This window comes from Chiloscyllium plagiosum, unplaced genomic scaffold, assembly GCF_037043375.1.
Source record: "Chiloscyllium plagiosum isolate Xiang-an unplaced genomic scaffold, Cpla_swu_hap1 HiC_scaffold_8, whole genome shotgun sequence".
NCBI lineage: Eukaryota > Metazoa > Chordata > Chondrichthyes > Orectolobiformes > Hemiscylliidae > Chiloscyllium > Chiloscyllium plagiosum.
This window is the reverse complement of record NW_028270146.1, coordinates 35,044,048-35,061,517: the sequence shown is the minus strand read 5'-3', so window position 1 is coordinate 35,061,517 and position 17,470 is coordinate 35,044,048. Positions and strand designations below refer to the sequence as shown.

General features: G+C 41.1%; 1 protein-coding gene and 1 long non-coding RNA gene across 2 annotated transcripts in view; both read right to left on the bottom strand.

Annotated features, from left to right (window-relative positions):
- The window catches only part of ppp2r5eb (protein phosphatase 2, regulatory subunit B', epsilon isoform b), a 90,531-nt gene extending 81,176 nt beyond the window's left edge, over positions 1–9,355 (bottom strand). The window contains exon 1 of the mRNA XM_043697219.2: positions 8,843–9,355. Coding sequence (XP_043553154.1) covers positions 8,843–8,996 — 154 coding nt within the window. The 5' untranslated portion in view covers positions 8,997–9,355. The remainder of the gene's footprint in view (positions 1–8,842) is intronic.
- A 1,792-nt stretch (positions 9,356–11,147) lies between these two features.
- Positions 11,148–16,176, bottom strand: LOC148149375 (uncharacterized). Its single transcript, XR_015757853.1, has 3 exons — positions 16,023–16,176; positions 15,190–15,303; positions 11,148–12,334 (listed from the first exon to the last, which is right to left on the bottom strand). It is a non-coding gene; the product is annotated as an uncharacterized LOC148149375 (long non-coding RNA).
- Between the last annotated feature and the right edge of the window lie 1,294 nt (positions 16,177–17,470).

The following is a 17,470-nucleotide window of genomic DNA, read 5'->3' as shown; positions in this document are numbered from 1 at the left end:
TGTCACCTTACCACAGACAAACTTTGACTATCAAGCAGCAAATAAGTGAACGCAAGGAGTTATACATACACAGATTCATTGTAAAACATCAATGTAGTAGAGGGCCCAATTTTTGTGCTCAGAGGATTTGTATAATAATTTATCTAAGGCTGCAATGACTAGGTAAATTTCTTTTAATTTGTAATCTGTACCCTGGTTCAAATCAAGGTCTAAATACATTAGATACAAACACCACAAAATCAATCTTTAAAATTGTCCAAATACTTTAAAACAGAACACAACTTCAAATGTTCATTTTAAACAATTATTAATAATCACATTAATAGTCTTAATTACAGATGTAATATATGAAGTACATGTAATAGAGAATGCCATACTTAAAATCATTAACTCTAATAGTGAACAATACAAAATCAACCAGACTACAAACAGAAAATATAACCTTACAATTTTCTGTGACAGAAATGTTTTCTCAAGTGTATTTCTGCTGTTTGCACTGTTTCATTCAACCATAATCCTACTGAATGGCAGAACAGGCCTGATGGGCAAACAGCCTAATCCTGCGCCCACTTCATGTTCGTGAGATGGGCTTTTGCATTTATGATCTATCATTCAGTTCAAATGCAAATATCCATATTCCTCAGCACACATTAAAATACATTTTATTGGATTTCTGGGTAAGGTATTTAATTTACAAGAGAAAGCCAAAAGTTCACTGCACTCTCAATTAGGAAATATCTGACTCACAAGCCAATCCTCTCATGGGTTAGTTGTAATAATTTCTCCACTGAAATTTCTACACAAAGTTCTTTTAAATTGCATAATACTACACCAACCCAGAACGCAATGTGGTGTAAGGAAGTTCATTCTCTGATCCCACCCAGGTTATCAGAAGAGAACACAAGCACAAATCTCAACCGTCAGCAGCACTACACAACTACTGACCAGCTTAAAAACTGCAGGAGAGAGCAGGGCCAGTTGAAAATCAAAAGACAAAATAATTTTTAAAATATGCTTTCAAACGAACAGTATCATAATAGCAAAGGAAACTTATTAGACCTATTAAATGGACACATCAGCAACATTGCAAACAGTTAAATTTATTTTCCAGCATAATAATAGATGTAAAATGTCCCCACTACCGATCATTGCTCTAAATTGTAGGTTCTTATCAATGAATAAATCTAATAAAACTTAAAATAAATTCAAATTCAACACCTGCATTGACAGGATTTCAACCAATGTCCATATTTAATCTGGGCCTCTGGATTTCTAGGCCAGTGATAGAAATTCTATGCCACTGTCTTCCCATAGTCCTCTACATCTTCAGTCAAGTGCCCATTCCTCTTCTAATCCCACTGCATTTAAGTTTCTTGCTAACAGCTCTTTCTATTTGATTTTAAGCCTTCCACTTGTTACTCCCAGCTGCCCCACTTCCAATACTAACCTCATCACATTTCCTCTCTTCACACTTGCCTCAGCATCGACACCTTAGTGCCTAGTTATTGTTCCCTTCAATGTTATCCATATTACTGTATGAACTGAAGAGGCTGGTCTCTCCAATGTCTAAAAGATTCCTCCTTTTTGTTTCAGCAATACATTTTAAATTGCAAAACAATATTGCACTACTTCAAATGACTAACTAGAGCTAATCCACTGCTTTGTTTCTATTTTCATCATTATTCATCTGCCACAGATCCCACACACTGGACCTGCTCATTTTCCCCTTTTTTATTTAAAGTTTTTTTTGTAAAAAAAACACTCTCTCTCATCTCTTGCCTAGACTCAAACTGTTGTCTGTAAATCAGGTTTTGATCGACTTATCTTCATATCCTATTTTCCAATACTTTTTTTCCAGGTCTCCAGTTATGTTCTCGTCATTTCCACCAGTAGATTAATTTCACCTGCTAATATAATTGACAACAGCATTTTCTATCTCACTTGTTCAATTAGAACACCCATGACAATCAGGTAGCGGAAAAGGCTCAGTGCCAATCTTGGTGCATTCCAACTTCACATTCCTCCCATCCGTCCTAGCAGCTACAGTATTTTTGGAGTGAACAATCTAGATTTTTACTAGCTTTAAAGAACTTTTAGGAGGCTGTAACTAATGAGGTAAAAGGGAATTGATATGGGATACTTGAATTTCCACAGGACTAAGGTGTAGATAAAAAGATTCATACATACAGGTGGCAATATTAAAATAGCACAGAGAATTGGGTCACAAACAGGATGGGAGCTAACGTATTAGCACAGAGAGAATTCGATAATGGACAGAAAGAGAAGAATAAAAATAAATGAGTGTTTTCAAGTTGGCAAGCTGTAGCTAGTGGGAGTACTGCAAGGATCAGTGCTAAAACGTCAGTCATTTACAATCTACCATATATACACTTGTACAAATATTGAACTTTTTAGACTAAGGTTATATTTACAGGGTTGACTATTACATAGATACTACTTTTGAGGGGCTGAATTTCATGCCACAGTCTAGATTAGATTAGATTAGATTACTTACAGTGTGGAAACAGGCCCTTCGGCCCAACAAGTCCACACCGCCCCGCCAAAGGGCAACCCACCCATACCCCTACATTTACCCCTTACCTAACACTACGGGCAATTTAGCATGGCCAATTCACCTGACCTGCACATCTTTGGACTGTGGGAGGAAACCGGAACACCCGAAGGAAACCCACGCAGACACAGGGAGAACGTGCAAACTCCACACAGTCAATTCTGAGGCGGGAATTGAACCCAGGTCTCTGGCGCTGTGAGGCAGCAGTGCTAACCACTGTGCCACCCACACGTCTAAAATACCATATCATTAGCAGAAGCCCAATTGATCTCTAAATGAATAAAAAAATAACCAATTACAGTAAGTTGAGTGGAACACAGATTGTCACCTGATTCTGGCCTGATGCATCTTAAACTTTCATGCCAAATTGGTGTGAATTGCACAGCAAAACATACGATAGCACAAAAAAATTCATTTCCTCATTGTAACATTTGATTGTCAAGGTATTATCCTGTACATAAGTGTTGATTATCTACAAAAAAAACTAGCGTTGACTTTTACATGAGATAAGGAAAATTCCAGAGTTTTTGGTCAAAAATAAGGGAGCGACTTTTACTTGAGTATATATGGTATATTAGTGATTTAGACAAAGACTGAGTAAAGTATCTAAGTTGACTGACCAACGGTAGGTGCAAGTGTAAACTGTGAGGTGGGCAAAAGGCTGGAAACAGTGCAGTTAATTGACTGGGCAACAAGGTTGTAGATAGAGTATGATGTAGGGAAGCATGAGGTTTTTCAGTTTGATAATTAGAAAAGCTGAATATTAAAAAGGCATGACACTTATTAAATGGTGATGTGCAGAGAAATTTAGGTGTATCAAACAAGTAAAGTTAGCATTCAACTACAGCAAGCAATTAGAAAGGTAAATAGCTTATTACTCTTTATTACAAGGTAGAAGTAGTAGAAGAACAAGGCAGTCTTACTGCAACTCAATAGCACTTTGATAAGATCACACCTAGAATGAAGGACAGAGTTTAGGTCTTTTTCTCCATGGAAAAATATGGATGGATATACATGCATGGAAAGTAGTACGCGCTCCTTGAGTGACAGGTTGAGTAAGTTGGGCCTAAACACGGTCTATAAAAGAAAAGAGGTAATCTCATTGAAACATATTGAAAAGTTGCTTCCCTGATTGGAGAAATCTAGAACATGCAACTCAGTCTCAGGATTATGGGACAATCATTTTATTCAAAGAGGAGGAGGAGAAGGATTTTTTTTTCAGATGAATCTCTGGAATTGCCTACCTCAAGATTGCGATGCCCCATTTTGTTGAGCAAAATTAAAGTTGAAATGCAGATAGAGGTATATTTAGACAGGTTGTCTCTCTCAAGGGATATGGGAAGCAGACATGAAAGGGATCTAAGGTTAGTGATCAGTCACGATTACATTTAATGGAGTAGTCTTGAGGGCTACATGACATGACTAAAGTGGCAGCTTGGACCCCAAGTAGGATAGGAATTGAAACTTTGGGGTCACAAGCTTAAGGCAGCAATGGCCAACCTTTGCCCTCTTCCCCTCATTCTAAGGCAGGCTCTCTTCCTAGACAGAACACAACAGTTTAAGACTCAAAACTGGGGTCACAGTGGGGAAAAGTTTGGAAAGCACTGCTATATGGTTTACTTGTGCTCCTATTCTTATGTTGCAAATTAGAAAAAATGAGTACAATACACTCCTAAATTACCTGGGTCTAATTTTTAGTTTGTATCTGCTTGATCTTAGTTACCCCATCAAATAAAATACTTTTGTTGCATCTACCTCAAACAATTTTAGTATGTTAAACAACTAGATCAGATTTTGAAACCATCTTATATAAAGGCAAAACAAACCAAAGTTATGCAACTCTTCCTCAATTTAACACTCAAAACATTATTCTGATGAATCTGCATTGCACCTCAGCCATTATACCTTTCCTGAGGCATGCTGAAGTCAAGATATGACCAAGTTAATTGGGGACTCCCATTTTAACCACATATAAATACAACTGGTGACAACAGACTCATATCATAATCTACTGAATGGCAAAAGAGACAACTACAGTATTAGGATTGAAATTATTTCATGTAAATTCTAAAAAAAAAATCAAAGATTCAGAAAAGTAATCCTTCTATAATTAATCAATGTCCCAGCTTACTACCATTTTAATTAAGGCAAACTGATTATCAAGCATTTCACAGAACAGAGACATTACAGTGCATTAAAATAGTTTGACTCTGCCAAGATGACAGTACCTGTACTAAAAAGCGAATCCTTCTTGAAGAAAAAGGTATAATGTTTTAATACTGGTTCTCCTGTCTCCTTTAGCCTGGGGTTATCCATTGAGAGCCTCAGGTGTGTAAATCAAAGTTCTGGTTTATCTGGAGTAACTAATATCACCTGGTGCATAGTACAGGCAATCCATCAGTGCCACTATATCACCCTCCCATTACTTGCCCTCCTCTAACTTTCTAACCCAAAAGGTTATAAAAGGTTGTATTATAATCACTAATTCTTGAAGTACTTCATTAGATGCCATTATTTGTGATTTTCAATCATGGTATTGATCTGTACTGCAGCCCTTTATCGAGCATTTCCCAGCAATAAGAACACTCTTTGCCAAGAAAGCTTATGGCTAGAGATAAAAACAACAGAGGACACAGGAAAACAAAACAATCATTTGAAAAACTGAAGACAGCAATGATGTACAAGTGAAATTTACTTCATGTTTGAAAACTCAAATCTAGCAGCATCTGTGAAGCCAAAGCAGAGCCAGTGATTTCCTTTTTAGACTCCGACGGTTACTGCACTCAATGTTAATTCTTGCTTTCTCTGCACAGATGCTGTCAGACCTGCTGAGCTTCTCCAGTATTTTCTGTTGTTTGCTTCCCATCTTAAGCATCCATAGTTCTTTGTTTTATTTACATTTACTTTATCACTTTGGTAAAACTTTAAAAAACAATTTACTGTAAAGTATACACTATAATTGTACTTATAATGAAGGATGGATCATACCACCATGCCATCTCCATGAGGAACAACACTTAAATGGACTTTTTAATTAGCATCTAAATGATTAAGAAACGCAATGGTGCACTTGTTATAAATTCATCAAGATGATACTGAAAGTAGTAACAAAAATAAGGATTTAAATAGTACTCAAATTGCACTCATGACTGACAGTCAATTGATGCATTCAACTGAAATATGCCTTCAATGTTACCATCTTCTCAAACAAACAACTGATCAATACCTAAAATCAGAAATAGCACAAAGATGTTCTGCTTGTGGAAATGAGAAAACACCAATGTTTTCCATTTTAGTCAAATTTCCTAAGGATTGATTTCAAAAAGGTTTATTTAACAGTGGTTGTAAATTTTCAAACTTGGAGTATTGTACTGCTGCTTAAAAAGAGATATGCATGCTAGCAAGTGTGTTGCAAGAGAAAAAAATCCTATTTCAATGCAGGCATGTGCACGCTTCCTAGATTTATTTTTTTTGCTAAAATCTTTTTCCACTTTGAAGATCCACTTTGAGTTAGATGAACCAAGCTGTCCCAAATTCAGATGTCTGTCTGCACCTAGATAGGTGAACTTGAAGATGGTAGAAATCAGGCTTAAGATGTTGGGCTCAAAGAAAGTATAAAGCAACAAAAACTTGGTCCAATTTGATCATTACCCAGTGGCAGTTAGCAGAAAGAGTGCACATAGACAGCATTTGACTTAGTCGTCACAATACTTCTTCCTTTGCTCCACCTCCTACCAATAAAATAGGTTGTTAGCGAACTCAGTTAGGTTGTGAAGAATTGCATATGAAATAAAAAGCTGAAGTAGGGCCAGCATCCAAAAAATAATGCTAGTACAGCCTTTGGCAAAAATGGGAGCAAATTCTGGGGGAAAGGGAAGGGAAAAATGTTTCTTTGAAATACCCTTTACACACCAGATCTGGACCTAATTCAAGAATATATTCTAGTCATAGAGTCATGCAGCACAGAAACAGACCCTTCGGTCCAACCAGTCCATGCCAACCACAATGCCAAATAAAACTAGTCCCACCTGCCTGTGCTTGGCCCTCGTTCCAGTGAATATCTCTTATTCACGAACTTATCCAACTGTCTTTCAAACTGTACCCGCATCCACCACTTCCTTTGGAAGTTCATTCCACACAGGAACCACTCTGTGCGAAAACGTTAGCCCTCATGTCTTTTAAAATCTTTCTCCTGTCAACTTCAAAATATGCTGCCTGGTCTTGAAATTCCAACCCCCTAGGGAATAGACACCTGCCATTCACACCAAGATTTTATAAACCTCTATAAGGTCACCCCTCAACCTCCTACACTCCAGTGAAAAAAGTCCGAGCTGATCCAGCCTCTCTTTATAACCCAAACCCTCCATTCCCGACAACATGCTGGTGAATCTCTTCTGAACCCTCTCCAGCTTGATAATATCCTCCCTATAACAGAGCGACCAGGACTACACACAGTAATCCAGGAGAGGCCTCGTCAACAGGTGAGACAAAGAGGAGCAGTGCATTTTGTGGATGGCAATCTCTCATATTCTACAATGAAAATATATAGTTTTCTTTTCAACCATAAAAAAAGACTAACTCCAATCAAAACTGTGACAGTCAAACTTATCTGTTTTATCACCAATTTCTAAGTGGTCTCCAAACTAAATGATTTAAAACTGCAAAATACCATAATGCTTAGTAACAATTTGAGAGAGACTATAATTGCAAACATCATTTCAATAATTAAGGAGAATAGAGCCAACTGTAGAATAGGACTTGCCCAATCATAAGTAATTTATTTTAATTAGCATATTTGCAAAAGATCTCACATTCTTGTTGCAATCTTGAAGTGTGCAGCATTCATTAGCTACTTTTTAAAAAAATCAATCATGGGATTTGGACATTGTTGGCTTGGTCAACTGTTATTGCCCATCTTTAATTACCCTTGGACTCAGTGGTTTGCCAGACCATTTCAGAGTGCAGGCAAGAGTCAGTCACAATCCTGTAAATCTGGAGTGACATATGGATTAGACCAGGTAGGGATGGCAAATTTCATTCTTAAAAGGATATTAATCAATCAGGTGTGTATTTACAAGAGTAAAACTAGTTACACAGTTATGATTAGACTAGCTTTTTAACTCCAGATTTTTATTGAATTCAAAATTTCACCATCTGCCATAATAGGATTCAATCCCATATTCTTATAACATTAATCTACAATTCTGGATTACCAGTCCAGTGGCATCTGCTGCACTACTGCATATAGAAGAACGCAATACTACTTTTGGTTTTATTTAATGCTCATTTGCTCCTCCCTTTAATAATTGGAAAGCACAATACTCCGATCTTGCTGTAGAACCACAGCTTCCATCAAGTTTGAAAGTTCTCTTGGATAAAGTATACCTAGCTGAAAATAAAGTTGGAAGGCTATTAGAATACCCATTGTTCACTCATGCATAGAATGTACTAATAACAGAGCAACTCACCTGATCAACTCAAGTTAATGTTACAGATTAACACAACTCACAAGTTATCAGCAAATGAAAACAATATCTAAAGCATGTATTTAAATCAGTACTCTTACAAGAAAACAGTTACAAAAGTCACCTCCTCTAGAGACCTTTGTTACTTCAGCAACAGGGAATGAACTGTGAAGTCATTGTCAGCTTGGCAACCGCAAAGGCTTTGGGTCAACAGGACAAGAGGGGAGTAACAATCATGTCCTTTACATTTGACCCAGCTTTAAATACTCAGCACAACAAGCTGCACAGAAAACTTGCAAACAACAATCGTGCAAATAATTATAGTATTTTAACCGTAAAACTATGGGTGGGAATGGAAAGAGAGTGGGGGGGAGGAACCCATGCAAATTCCTGATCGCCTTCAAACTGACACTCAAGTGCTCAGAAACAAAAACGGAAATTGCTGGAAAAACTCAGCAGGTCTGGCAGAATTTGTGGACCGGAGTCCAAGTGACCCTTCTTCAGAATATCAGAAGTGCCAGATGCTGCCAGACCTACTGAGTTTTCCCAGCAAGTGCTGTTTGATTTCCAACATCCGCAGTTCTTTGTTTTTTTTAATATAAGCCTGGTGGAACATTTTAAATCCAAATAAACTACACAACAGACATGCTCCTTCTATTACAGAAACCTATCTAGCAACTTTGTTATTTCACCGGTTCCATTCACTGCTTAAGAACGTATCGAGCTCAAAGTCAGGCACATTAATAATAAATATAAAAATCAAGAGGTAAAATACTGAAGTGAGGCAGGCCTGACCGTTCCTTACCCTTTAGCAGAGGCAGGGGTTTCAAGTCGACGGCTTTGCCTTGGATCTTGTACTGCAAGGAGCTGTGCGAGCGCTTCTGCTTGGACTTGCGGACGGACTTCCGAGAAAATCCGTCTACTTTCTCCACCGGCGAGGTGACGGTGGGCGAGGACATGTCCCCTCTCGACCGAGCCGAGTCACCAGCTCACCTCGGGAGGGGCAGGAGGGGAGAGGGACAGGGGGGGGGGGGGGGAGGATGTGTGTGGAATTGAGACAAGACAAACACAAGAGGCAGAAAGGGGCCTTCCCCGCCCCCTTCTCCCCACAAACACACACAAGACAGAGCCGGGGTAAACAAGGGCTGGTCTCCTCCCCGCCTCCTTAAACCCCCACCCACTTCCCCCCCCAAAGTGCCAGGCCCGGATCCCGGTGCCGAGAGAGCACCCTCCTAAGGGAGCACGGCCTTGTGTCCAGAGGGCCCGGGGAGGGGAAGGTGGGGTTGGGGGGCGGTGGGAGGTAACGGGGATGGGGGGGGGGGGCGGTGGGAGGTAACGGGGATGGGGGGGGGGGGCGGTGGGAGGTAACGGGGATGGGGGGGGGGCGGTGGGAGGTAACGGGGATGGGGGGGGGCGAGGGGGGGTTAGGAGGCCGCCTCTCTCCTGTCCTCGCGCCGCTCACTTCATTAAAACCGCGGCAGAGGCCGGGCCGGCGGCACCGTGTGCTCTATGAGGGTGGGATCCTTCCTTTTGAAGCAGATAATATGTGAATAAACGGTCACATTCCTCGACTACACCGGCTGCCTGGCCCTGGCTGTGTGTTGGTTTTGTGTCACACCCCCCTCCCCCCTCCTTCTCTCTCTCTCTCTCTATTGTGTTCCTCTTCCTTTTGTGTCAGAGCCGATGAGCCGCTGCGTCCATTGCCAATATGGGGTGACGACCAGCTCCGTGCGGCTGGTGGGGGAGGGGGAGGTGACGGAAAAGGGGGCGTGTCTCGCGGTTTGAGGGCGGGGGCACTACATCCCGCCCCCTCCGCGGATCCCCTCTCGTCCATTGGTTGGGGGGCACCCCTCTTCCCCCGGGTGGGGGGGTACTGCCAAAGGGTCTGTCGTCAATCTGAATGACGTCACAGGAACGCGCGATATTGACTGGCCAATGTCAACGTCAATCGAAGAATTGCGCAACGCGCGGCTTATTCCGCGGGGGGAGGAGAGTCATGAGAATCTCCCCACAGGCCATTCGGCCAATCCGGTGCACACGGGCCTCCGTAGTAAATTACATCCAGATCAACTCCATTCTCTGCATGTCTACTGGCTGACCCACCTAGTCTGCACATTCCTGGAAACTATAGGCAATTTAGTATGGCCAATGCACCTAACCTCCACTTCCTTGGACACTGGGAAATTTAGCATAGCCAATCCACCTAGCTTCCACTTCTTTGGAGGAAATCAGAGTACAGTACCCAGAGCAAACCTATGCAGATACGGGGAGAATGTGCAAACTCCAAACAGGCAGACGTCCCAAGGGTGGAAACGAACCCTGGTCCCTAGCATGTTGAGGCAGCAGTGTCATTGTGTGACCCCAAAAGGGAGGGAGGATTCCACTTCAGTTGAACAGCAATGATGTGCATTCACAGAAGATGTTCTCACAGGTCAGGTAGTCGGCATTTACCCTTATGAACCATTAGTTAAAACAATAGACAGGGTTCTTTTGGTAGAATGGCAGTGTCTCTACCTCCGAACCTGTAGGCCCAGGTTTAAGACTCAAGACGTGTGTAATAACAGTTCTGAACAGATTAATTAGAAATAGCTAAATACAATGGAAATTACACTTAATTCGGCCATTCCTCGTGGTTACTTCAGTGGCAGCTGAAGGCAAGGTGAGTATGAGCCTGGGATTCCAATATCCTGGATCTTAGACCATAAGACATAGGAGTGGAAGTAAGGCCATTCGGCCCATCGAGTCTTCCTTGAGGATTCTGTCGCATTTCTGTGGCAATATTGTTGGTGTGGTCTGCTGGGGGGATTCCTTTAGGAAGATTTGATGGCTGTTTTCATCCAAATGGCCTTTATGTATGTGAACTTTGTTAAGAAGCATTGATAGGAGTGGCCAGATGACCCATATTTCTGAATTTTTATTAAATTACATTTCCTATAAAGTTCTGACAGAACTAAACAGGATAAATGCAGGCAGGATTTTCCCAATGACTAGGGAGTCTAGTACCAGTGGCCTCTATTTAATAATATGGCATAGGCCATTTAAATCTGAGATGAGGAGAAATTTCTTTGCTTAAATCGTGGTACACCAGCGGAATTCTCTGTCATAGAATGAATTGAATTGAATTTATTGTCACGTGTACCAAAGCACAGTGAAAAGCTTTGTCTTGCAAGCAATATAGGCAGATGACAGAGTTAAATAGCATAGATAAGTAAATAATAGGTAAACAGTGGCAAAAACAAAAACACAGGTACAGGTACAGATGAATGTTAAGTGTTTGTGAGTCCATTCAGTATTCTAACAACAGTAGGGTAGGAACTGTTTCAAAACCAGCTGGTGCGTGTGTTCAGGCTTCTGTACCTTCTACTCGATGGTAGAGGTTGTAGAAAAACATTGTCAGGGTGGGATGGATCTTTAAGAATGCTGGCAGCCTTTCCTTGACAGCGGGCCTGGTAGATGGATTCTATAGATGGGAGTTTGGCCTTTGTGATTGTCCGCGCCGAGTTCACCACTCTCTGTAACCATCTCCCATCTTGAATGATACAGTTGCCATACCAGGTAGTGATACATCCAGACAGAATGCTCTCGATGGCACACCTACAAAAGTTGGCAAGGGTATTTGCCATCATGCCAAATTTCCTCAGCTGCCTGAGGAAGAAGAGACGTTGTTGGGTCTTTGTAACCAGTGCATCCACATGAAGAGTCCAAGAAAGAGTGGATGACCACTCCCAAGAGCTTCACACTCTGCACTCATTCCACCTCTGTGCTATTAATGTGTAGGGGGGCATGAGTAACATCCTGCCGAAAGTCAATAATGAGTTCCTTGGTTTTGCTGGCATTGAGAGCTAGGTTGTTCTCAGTGCACCATTTTTCCAGGTCTTCCACCTCCCATCTTTAGTCTGTTTCGTCGCCATCTGAGATTCGACTGACTATGGTGGTGCCATCAGTGAACTTGTCTGGTGTTTGGTGACACTATCATGGGTATACAGTACTTACAATAGGGGGCTGAGTACACACCCCTGGATGGCTCCAGTGTTGAGTGTTAGTGAGGATGAAATATTGTCGCCATTCTTCACATTGTGGCCTGTGGGTCAGAAACTGAGGATCCAGGTGCAGAGAGTGGGCTTAGACCAAGATCACTAAGTTTAGTAATCAGTCTCGAGGGGATAATAGTGTTGAAGGGTGAACTGTAGGCAATAAGTAGGATTCTTACGTAGCTGTTCTTGGTGTCAAGATGTTCTAGGGAGAGGTGAGGCCAAAATATTGATTGCTTTCAAGCAGTTAGACATGGTTCTTCGGACTAAAGGAATCAAAGGGTATAGAGATAAAATAGTATTGAGTTGGATGATCATCCATGATTATACTGAATGGTGGAGCAGGCTCAAAGGGCTGAATGACCTTCTAATCCTCCCATTTTCCATGTTTCTATGTTTAGGATGTGCAGCAGGTGGATATGAATAGTGACGGATATAGACCAAATTCTGGCAAATGGGATTAGGCCAGATTGGGATGTCTGGTCAGTGCAGATGAGTTAGACCAAGGGTCTGTTTCTGTGCTGTATGACTCTATGACTCTAAAAGGGCTTAAAGCGGGGTCTGGGAGAAATAACTAAGTAATAGACTAAGGGCACAATCTCTCATACGCCCTGGACATTGAACTGATAAATGTGTTCCAGCTTTACCTTTTGAAAATCTGTTAACCCTAATTACAGTGGATGGTGTGACTATATACAAATATCTTCTTATCCATTGCCTGTGCATTACAATAAATTGGTCCTATGGTACAGTGATCTGTAAGATCATCTAGCTAATTAGCTCCTTTCAAACCAGTGAGCTGCTGAGGCAATTGGCAGTCTTAGCTGAGATTACCAACTCAATAAAGTCTAGTTCTCTTATCTGGATAAACTCATTGAGTCATTGCTTGGGTGATTAAAGTAATGCAGGAATACCTGAACCATGCAAATGGTATGTTTCCTGTTTGTGAAATATAATATCATAGATTGTGCAATATAATATCAAAAAGTTACTCTCAATCTGAAGGTATATATTAGCTTTCCAGTAGACAATTTAGTCTTATTGTCTGTCTGTAACACTACTTGGCTAGTATTTCAGACTGTTACATTAGAAGGAAGATCTTTCTCTACAGAGGCACATGTATTGCCAGCAGGTTTGCCAAGTAGCAGTCTTTGATTGTTTGTCAAGTACTTTGTGACCTCACGGGGTGTAAGGTAACTGCAAGTTCTTTCTTGCCTTTAAAACCTTTATGTATTATCATAAATTTGTAGCTTGGTATGTGCATTGTGTTAAACAAAAATGGCAACATTTTCTTTCTCATCCTTTGTTGGTGGCAATAGAGGTACTAAAGTTGGACTAAAATCCTTAGTTGAGAAAGAAAAATATTGATTATTTGAGGATAGAGCTCCATTAGTAAAGAGTTGGGCAGAGAGGTTAGTTTGATTTTTTTTCTTGATGAAGCTGGTTTGAACACAATGAGCTGTCCAGGCTCCTTTATGTTTATATAGTTTCTGATCACTATCTGGAGAATCCTGCTGGAAATTTATGTAATCAGGTCAAAAAGACCCAGGCTTCCAGATGATTGGTTTGTCAATTAGTTTAACAATATTCACTGCATGGGCTTACACATAAAGAATAGCATTTCTCTAAGGCCAGTGGCACTCATGTAATTATAACTCTGGGTGAGTCATGACATTTTTGAGGGACATGTACATGTTAATCACTGGAAACCTCTTTCAGATAAATTTATTCAGCCTTACCTACCAGCATTAACTTTTACCATGATGTATGTTCAGCAGTTCTATCTTATTCCATCTCTCAATATGATTAAACCATTTTTAACAGAAATGTATTGCGGGCACAATTTCTAATGCATACCCAAGAAAATAACCAAAGTAACATGTTTTTACAGTGTAGCACCAACATTGCAGCCAAAAGAAAACAAAGGGACAAAGCAAGAAAAAAGAACCTTTGGTCATCATTTCCCACTGCTCCTCCATGCCCAGCACCAGTGCATTTGATGGGTAGATCTAAATTAGTGAGGCATCTTCCAGACCATCCTCTGTACCAGGCGATCATGTTTCATTGAGGAGCATTGAGAAAAGGCAAAGAAACAGTTTGGGAGCTTTCCTGCTCAGGAGTACTCACAGTCCGTCAGATGACACTGCTATTTTTGCCAAGGGGACTGCCAGCTTTTTTGAGCCCAGCATGCCCTTATGTAGAGGTGATCTGACCCAAAGGCCTCTGCTAACCTCAACACATCTCTAAGGAGAGGAGGAAGAGGTGCAGGGAAATCACTGATGCGCACACCATATCCGAGTTACACTTGATGCTGCCAAGCCCAAATAGACCACTCCACGCTTGAGTGATCAGTGTGCCAGTAGTTTGATCTTCTTATCAGCCCAGTACCTTCTTTCAAACCAGCACAATCTTGGAATCTTAATTGGAGCAATTCTGAATATTGTTTACTCCCAGAAACATAACAAATTTAGATGACCTTGCAAGAGGATTCGCAATAAGGTTAAAATCAACTAGGTGAAAGTGAGGCCTGGGGCTGCTGCTTGACCTGCTGTGCTTTTTCAGCACCACTCTAATCTAGACCCTAAAGTTAGGTGACAGTCATGTTTATTAATGCAGCAATAGGAATGACCTTCCAGATGCAAAGTGCCATCTTCCCTTTTAGATGGACAATCCCAAAGTGATATTTATAAAAAGGCTAATGGAAATTTCCTCAGTGTCCTGACCTAAATACCTGAAACATAGTTCATAGAATGTATGGTGTGTTGTGATAACCTTGTGTCATGAAAGGTGCTCCAGAATTATAAGCCTTTCTTTTATATTCCTTATTTGAAACAGACAAAACTCAGATAAGTAAGGAAAGATTAGTGTTAGCTAGTTCCCGTCTAACTGCCTAATGTGTTCCTGAAAAGCAGTGTGCTAAACAAAAACGCATGCAAATAATTATAAGGACACGTGTAACAAGAGTGGGTTAACATTCCTAACCTGGACAGCACCTTGCCCATTAGCTTTCATGGCTCTGCGATTCCCACCCCCAACCCAAAGTAAGGACTGAAGCTTGATATTAAGTGTTAAAAGGTTAAATGATGCCAAAATATGCCAGGCATTCAACACTGTTGCCCACCACAATGCAATATGTCTCCAGTCTCCCCCACAGCTCCCTTAGACGACAGGCTCACATTACTTGGCAGGGTCCTGAACTGCAGCTGCAGAATTCCAGAAACAATTCCAGCTTATACTGAAAGAAGAAGAAAACAAAATAGCAGCTTAATTTTCAGGGGGAGGCAGAAGATGTATGCACAACTGGACAATGATCCAAAAGACCATTCTAATCCCCTGGAGACATGTGTTTAAATACAACCATAGCGACTGATACAATTTCAGTTAATTAATTCTCTGAAATGTAAAGCTAGTAATGAAGCTATGAAACAACCATAGATTGTTGTAAAGATTAATCTAGTTTACTTGTGACCCTTAGGGAAAGAAATGTGAAGTCTTTGTATAACCTGGTCTACATGTGACCCCTGACCCATGATATTTTGGTTGAGGCTTCACAGTTTGAACAGCCACTTAGTTGAAGGAGGGATGAGCAACCAAAGCTTGCTTTCTCAGAGATGTCCACATTCCATGAAAGAATAAAGAAAAAAAGGTCTTTGATTGCAAGTTGGAAACTGCAAGATTTATTCAATAATCTCCAACTACGTTGGGTCAAAGTTTTACCAGAAATTGACTAAGTGTCAATTTTGAGGGGTTTCATGAAGGACTTCTCTCCATGGGCTCTTGCATATCCTTGCATGCTATTCTCCATTTCTCTGTAACCTGGATGCCTCTAAGTTTGTTTCACCCTATGATCTGTGTGTCCTGGCTTACTATGATCTGCCTGCACTTCTCATAAACAAAACATTTCACTGTACTTAGGCGCATGTGACAGTAAACAATTGAATCAAATCAGCTTACCTCATTTACTGTACACCAGGCCTCTATGTTGCCTCAGTCCTACTATCTTCACTCAGCAGTGATAGAAATATCATTACTGCCAGGACTCCTGGTCTCAGTGCTATTTTTAAAGCTCAGTCATGCCCAGATCAATTGCTGCCAGTCCTTCACAGTGCACATAGTGAGAGGGAAGCAGAGAAGAAATGCTTCTGAGAATACATAGGTGGGATAACTGACACCTTTTTACAAATACAAGTTCACATATATAACTGGACCACTACATAAGAACCAATGTTCACAGGTTACCTGTCCTTATCCTCATTCCATTCTCTGTAAGGATGTGCTACTGTTTCTCCAATGCCCAGTGTAGCTGTAACATCTTCTCATTCTTCAGTGTGGGACCGTCATATACTAAAAAGTCTTAATTCAGTTGAAAACATTCATTTCATTCAGCAACACAAAAACAAACAAATAAACAGACAGGGACTGCAACTAGTTCACATCTATTGGAAGTGTTTGTCAATTAAGTTCTGTCTGGCTTATTGTGCCCAATGCTGCAGCGCTTGATCATACTGAAGATGCTGTTTGTCCTATTCAGTGTCCTCACCTTCCTCCTTGGAAGACCACTGCCACTCTCCCAGCTCTTCAGTGCACATCACATTCCCTCTTTGCATTGTGCAGAGCATAGACATGCTCAAATTCATGCATCATGTTCGGTCTAGGATTAACCACAAGGATCTACCCCCCACTCCCACCCCCCATTCCTCACCACCACCACCCCCACCATGATTCATTCAAGCCTCAGAACCTAATCTTCAGCAGGTCTACTGTTTGCTCCACTATGGCCCTGGCTGAAGAATAGGCTGCATTATATTTATAAGGAAAGTGAGGATTGCGGATGCTGGAGATCAGAGTAGAGAGTGTGTTGCTGGAAAAACATGGCAGGTCAGGTAACATCCAAGGAGCAGGAGAATTGACGTTAATTCTCCTGCTCCTCGGATGCTGCCTGACCTGCTGTGCTTTTCCGGCAACACACTCTCGACACTGCATGATACTTAGACTCGATCTGAGTTGAGGGTTATATTTTGGAGTCATCAGCCATGGTTGCAGAGGGTAACCATTTTCTCCCAATAGCTATTCTAAGGTATCCAGCTGTTGAAATGAATCAGCAACATGGGAGTTCTCAAAGATATAGACATCACGGCAACTCCCAGGATATCTGATGCACACTTCTAATATGTAGTACCGATGATTACAGATCACTTGTACATTGATGAAATGGAATCTTTTTTTATTTCATGTTATGATATGGGGCTGTCAATTCCACATGTGCACTGTCTATTGTGCCCTGTACTTGGAAGAGGCCAACTATGTTGGCAAAACCTACTGCTCAAACGGCAGCATTGACCTTGTCATAGAGTCATAGAGATGTACAGCATGGAAACATACCCTTTGGTCCAACCCGTCCA